Here is a 6,124-nt window from a genome sequence, read left to right on the forward strand (position 1 = left end):
AATTCACCACCTTCACTAGGAGGACTGAAGCTGTCATTCAGACACCATATTACCAAAGAGAGAGCAAAAGCACATATACCCATTTAAGGTCTGATACATATTAGCATGCATTACATTTCTACAAATGAGTAACTTCAATGGAATTGCAAGCATGAACATAACAAATAACTGTATTTTTAAACTCTTCTAATGAAACAGCTGTCAAATGCCAAATATACCTGTGAAGAGGTTTGCTTACCTTCCGATAAATCATATGGCACATAGCTACTCTCAGCTTCATGCCAGCCCGCTGTACATGATAGAAGTATAAGTGGTGCATTATAGCTAGAATAAGCGTGCACACAGACAGAGCAGCTGCGTAGCAATATGCAAAATTCAAAGCTACCTCATTTGAGGAATCATAGTTTTCAAAATAATTAATAATTTTTCCCAAAAATATTGGCTGAATTATTTTGAGTGTTTCCTGAAAAAAAAGAAGGGAAAAAAGTATTAACAATTTCATATCATACCATGCTACCTGAGTTTGTAACCAAGCAAACAAGAGCCAAATACTGCCACAAGTCACACCCCCTATTATTTTGTCTTGTGCTCTAAAATGTCAAGCCAAATTTTATTAACACATAATCCAAAAGAAATACGTTCCACATTAAAATTGAGCTGAATCTTTAAAAGGAACTCTCTCAATTACCAATAAAAACTTCGATGTTATAATAATTGCATGAATATGTATTACACTTCCATTTTTAAAGATGACAGCATCTCCTTTACAGCCATTTACATATAGCAAAAAAACCTTTTTCTATGGGGCACCCCACTCAGATACATAAAATACAGCTAAGCCTTGCAAAGCAAGTCAACGGCTTTGCAAAGCAAGTCAACAGCTTTTCAAAGCAAGTCAACAGCTTGTAACGGCTCAAAAATATTGCGCTGAAATCAGCTCTCCATTCCACATCCATAATCCCGCAGTTATGACTCAATTTTTCAGTCTCCGCGGGGCTGTAGCTCTGTTTTACTTTTCTGAGAGAGTACATGAACATTACGGATTCTCTGAGCAGCCCAGCATGAAGTCACCAGTACGTATCATGCAATTTAAGAGGCCAAGTTTCACATTGCTGTTAGCTAAGAAGTGTGTTGTATGACATTTTACACCACTTACCTCAATCATTGTGAAAATTCCAAAAACTAAATAGGATTTCCAGTAACAAAGAATAATGGCTTTTGTTAAATGTGGTGTTTTTCCTCTCTTTTTTGCTTTTTGCACCTCTTTATCCCAGTACCTGACAAACAAAATGCAAACATGCTGGAGGACAGAAGTATAAATCGTAAGGCAATTACCTGGAATAAAATACTTTCAGACTTACAGCCAGATTGCCATGATCACTGTTATACAACAAAAAAAAATACAAAAGAAGTTAACAGATAGTCATGTTTTGTCATTCACATAAACATATCGTACTGAGTATTATAGGCCTATTTGCTCTTGTATCATCACAAACAATTCACCACTGTTGACTACTATCGCCTTTGACGTATTTGCAGATGAGGAACCCTTTCTTTCTTTCTTCTCCTCTCTGTTCAGATAGCCACTCACCTTAGTTAGAGCTTATTATCATATGATCTCCTGACTATGGACTAAACTGAGGCAGCATGGAGTGTCTATATCTTCTTATAAGCTCTGCACTTCCCCAGAAAGGTTGTGATACACAACCCTTTCTCACGTCTGGCCCTTTCTTTTTTCCACCATGCGCTTCAATGAGGATGAGCAGATACGGCACAAAAGCAGAGGAAACTATTTTGTCACTTAACACTCCCCACGTCTCTCTGAAGGCAAGGATTACAGCAGCAGAGTGGCAAAGAGTGCCTGCCCACAAGTAGGACACAATCTGTTCACATTAAAATCAAAGACAGTAATAACAAGCGTGATTTTAACAAGAAAGTATCAGAACTTAAGCAGACTTCTTAAAGCATGCTGTTGTCAGACAGGATACTCCCCTTGCTTCTGGAGGTTAAATATTTTCTGCCAGGCCCTCTGACCTTGCTAGTTTCAGGGCTGAAATGAGTCTAAGGCATGAAAGCCAAATTATTTTGCAACAAGGCACACAAGTTTGAAGCATACAGTATGGATAGGAAAACAAAACTTTTTCATTTTTATCCTCTTTTTTCTACAAAGATTATAGTTACTGTCTAAATGCTTCAGAATCAGAACCGCAATTGTGTAGATTCTGTGGAGTTTGTTGGCCCAAGAGAAAAGGCTACTTCCTTAGGTGGCCGTTTATGAATTATATTTTCTGCTTCTTGGCCAAGTACACTAAAGAATTAAAAAACACTCTTTTTTTTGCATGCTGTATTTTCTACCATTTCCTGACTTATGGAAAGTGTGTGCTTTTACTGTAAGAATCACTGGAAAGAGTCCATCTTCCTCCACAGCGAACTCCCTGAACTGCTCCAAGACACATCCGCGGAATTTGGCAAAGCTCTCTAGCTAGAAAAGATGTTAAAAGCTGCACTCCTACAAGCTTATCACTGTCCCTCTTTCTTTAGTTAATCAGCCAGAGCAAGATGATGTAAGACCTGATCATAACCTTTTGGTTTTGGGTTCTTTTCCACTTCTTGAGGAATCTCTCATCCCAACCAAACTATTAGGAAAGTTGATTTGCTCTACCTTCAGCGTAAAGGCAAGAAATAGCAAGGCCACACTTTCTTAATACAGGGGCTACCTTTCACTAGGAGACACCTCTTCCTCTAATTATATTTAGAAGATTATTTGAAGACAAAAATCTTCTCTACTGCAAGGTTCAGAACAACATAAACTGTTATTCTTGGAAGATATTTCACTATTAAAAGAAAAAGAGATAGCTCCTCCTGGGTTCACGATGACATGAACTGGTACACAGTCCATGAAAGAGTATTTATAACAAAATAAAAACACCTCCTAGACGCAAGCTTTTAGACGTCCAAGGCATTTTATCCACTTTGCCAGAGTGACATATTTTCAACATACATATATTTACATACACTCATATATAAAGGATACACAGCTGTCACTTAATTCAGTTTGTGCTCGAAAACAACAAAGAAAAAACCCTAAAACTTCTTCCCTACTTTTATTTTAAAGGTTTCCATAGCTATTCTACCACAGACCAGAAGACTCACATTAATTTATTAAGGATTACTGCAGCAACGGTTGATGAAAAGTCTTCTTTTCCAAGCATTCTGCAAAGTGTCATATTAATTACAAAAGACATAGTGGCAATACTTCAATATATTTTCATTATGTGTAACTTGAAAAAATTAAAATGCTTCCATGGTAAACAAGTTTTAAATATTACTCTTACCTCTTCAGCATTTTTAACAGTACACCTTGTTAAACTTTATAACAACCTCTTAATTTTAGAATAGGAATAAAACTCTTGCCTTCACCAGCAGAAATACAATGAAAGAGAACAATGATTTTTTTCCTTACCACTGCAATTCCTCTCCAAGCTTCTCTGAGGAATCTTCTGGCAGCACTTTATACATATCATCTTCTTCAAGCTTCCGTTTGTGGCCAATAATAAATAAGGGATTCAACCACCTATTTAAATACAAATTATTAATAAACTGATCAGCAGACCAAGAGAGTAATTTCTTTACATATTAATTTAATTCTTTTACCCCTTTCTTCCCTCCTCTTCTCCTGCGTCACTCAACATCCACACATTTTACTGCACTTTTCTCTTACCTAAGAATTAAGTCACCCCCATTTTACAAACGGGAGAGCATTTCCCATTTCCTAAAGCTGTTTATGCCCCATAGCACCTTACTCTCAGGCATCCAGACAGTCAGCACAACTCTTCTTGGCTTTAAGGCAACGTTTTTCTTACAGTGTTTCCTTGTATTTAAGGAAAATCAGCATTCGTTTCAATATTTAGGAAAAAACAGAACTTAATCCAACTATTAAAATATTGACAGAGTTGTAAATACAATTGTAATACATATTAAAAGACATTTTTTGTAACTAGCATGGCTATTCATTTACATGAGGAAAAAAATAACTGCTGTTCAACTGCCATCTTGACAAATATTAAAGGTCAGCAATTTAAAGACAAGCACTCAAATGTAAAAATGGGTAAATAATGGATTATTACTAGAACTGATCCTAGCTGTGTTTGGAAATATAAACAAAAAGCACAGTGTGTAGGTTCAAAAAAGGAAAATATTGTCTAACAGCTCAGTTTCCTTAGCGGACAGATTTTTTAAAAGCTCAGTATTTTATGAGAGCACTTTGAAAACAAATTGTAATAGCACTATTGTAGGTTTTTTGGCAAAGGCAATATTTTGTTAGATCAAATAATACTGTCAAGGAACAGTAAGATTAGTTTTTATGCACCTAGATCCTTCTTCAAGCCTGAAACATAGGTCAAGGAGGTCCAAACAGTTCCAGCTGTGCTCCACGGAGCAGATGTATGGCAGAAAAGTGACCAAGTTGTTCATCAGATGGAGCAAGAGAGAATGAACACGTCCGAAACAGGCATGGCATAGTGGGAACAGGGTGGGTAGGGAACCGCAGCGTGCCACTTAGTTTGTCTCTACTGAATCCGTGATCTTGGTTTCCAGGAGAAGCACGGATTTTGGCTCTCAGGCTTGTTTCCTACAAGTACTTTCTCAGTTGGCCAACACGATCAGAACCAAGAGGTCAGGGATGGACCTGTTTTGGAAAAAATACTCACACTCATGGAAAGATGTTTGCCCGATGTCGATTGTCTGTGAAAGTTCCCAACTGCTGTTTAGTTTCTGATGCTTAATTATTCCCTGACTTCACCAACACAGTTTTTAAAGAGCACCTGGTACACTAGGTGAAGTGTATTATTTTCTGGAAGGCCAACATGTGAGAATTCAAAACTGGGATGGTTTACAATGAGGGCATTTATTTATTCGCAACCACAAGAGTAGTTATGAATACTCAACTAGCTTTGCATTTCTTGCTCAGGCATGTTCTAATTTAATTTTGTATATGCTGGCTTATGAGAAGTTTGTTGATCTCAAGAGAGGGTGGATGGGCAGGCTGAAGAGGGGACTCAGAGTTTCTTTGAAGATAGAACTGTTGCAAAAACCTTTTTCATAGGCTCCATGGCACAACTGCATATAACAGGATTAATAGTGTTTTTCCTTCACTACTTAGCGTGTTAGCACAGTGTTTGTGTGACTCATTCAAAGATTAAGTCTCTATCCTTAGAGTAGCATCTTTGATGCCTAACAGCCCTTTTTAAACTCTTGGAGCGAGTACTGAAGACCTGTATGATATGTGAACTGTTAAGTCCTCTGTGTATGTTAAACACACAATTAGAAATAGAAAGTACTTGTCAGACAAGTCTGTTCCTTGGACTGTATGGCCAAATAGGCCAGAATCACTGCCACAACTTCCCTACAGCTCCTGACCAAATGTCTCAAGGATCAATTGTTCCAACCAGCAGAAAAGCTTCTGCCTGGTTTAACACAATGAACCTGCTCCATTGAAACATTTCTTCTTCAGCCTCAGCTCTCGCTGCTGACCACAGGTAAAAAGCAGACACGAGGCAAATAACCTCAAGGCCATTCAAACAATTTCTGCCTGCTGGGTGAGAGAGGCTCTACTTGCTCCGGGACAGACAGTTATGGGAAAGACCTGCAGACTTCAGTTGACTCATGTGCCCAATACCAAGTGTTCCTCCTCTTGCAACATCAGTATTAGCCTACAGTGTACTCCATAAACAAGTCACAGATCTCCTTTCTGACAGAGATGGATAGAGAACAAGTTATCTTCCCCAACTTCTTTAGCATGAAAATCAAGATGAGGCAGCTCTTTCAGGAAAATACAGAGATAAATCCTTCTCATATCTATGCAAATGGTTATGAAATTACACCAGCTACTGCTGCCAAGGTGGTGAAAACAAAAATCTTTCTGGCATTTAAGTTTAACAAGGAGCATAAATAGGATACTACAGAATCACACAATGGCTGAGGTTGGAAGGGACCTCTGGAGGTCAGCTGGTCCAATCCCCCAGCTCAAGAAGGGTCACCTAGAGGCAGTTACCCAGGACCATGTCCAGACGGCTTTTGAAGATCTCCAAGGATGGAGACTCCACAACCTCTCTGGGCAACCTGT

At 38.3% G+C, this 6,124-nt stretch overlaps 1 protein-coding gene across 1 annotated transcript in view; it reads right to left on the minus strand.

The window, feature by feature from the left end:
* ABCC4 (ATP-binding cassette, sub-family C (CFTR/MRP), member 4) overlaps positions 1-6,124 on the minus strand; it is a gene marked incomplete at its 3' end in the record, with an annotated part of 52,010 nt that overhangs the window by 41,604 nt on the left and 4,282 nt on the right. Inside the window, exons 2-4 of the mRNA XM_009581032.1 lie at positions 3,464-3,574; positions 1,157-1,277; positions 239-463 (exon numbers count right to left, since the gene is read on the minus strand). Of these exons, the coding sequence (XP_009579327.1) occupies positions 239-463; positions 1,157-1,277; positions 3,464-3,574 (457 nt within the window). The remainder of the gene's footprint in view (positions 1-238; positions 464-1,156; positions 1,278-3,463; positions 3,575-6,124) is intronic.

This window comes from Fulmarus glacialis, unplaced genomic scaffold, assembly GCF_000690835.1.
Source record: "Fulmarus glacialis isolate BGI_N327 unplaced genomic scaffold, ASM69083v1 scaffold8817, whole genome shotgun sequence".
Lineage (NCBI taxonomy): Eukaryota > Metazoa > Chordata > Aves > Procellariiformes > Procellariidae > Fulmarus > Fulmarus glacialis.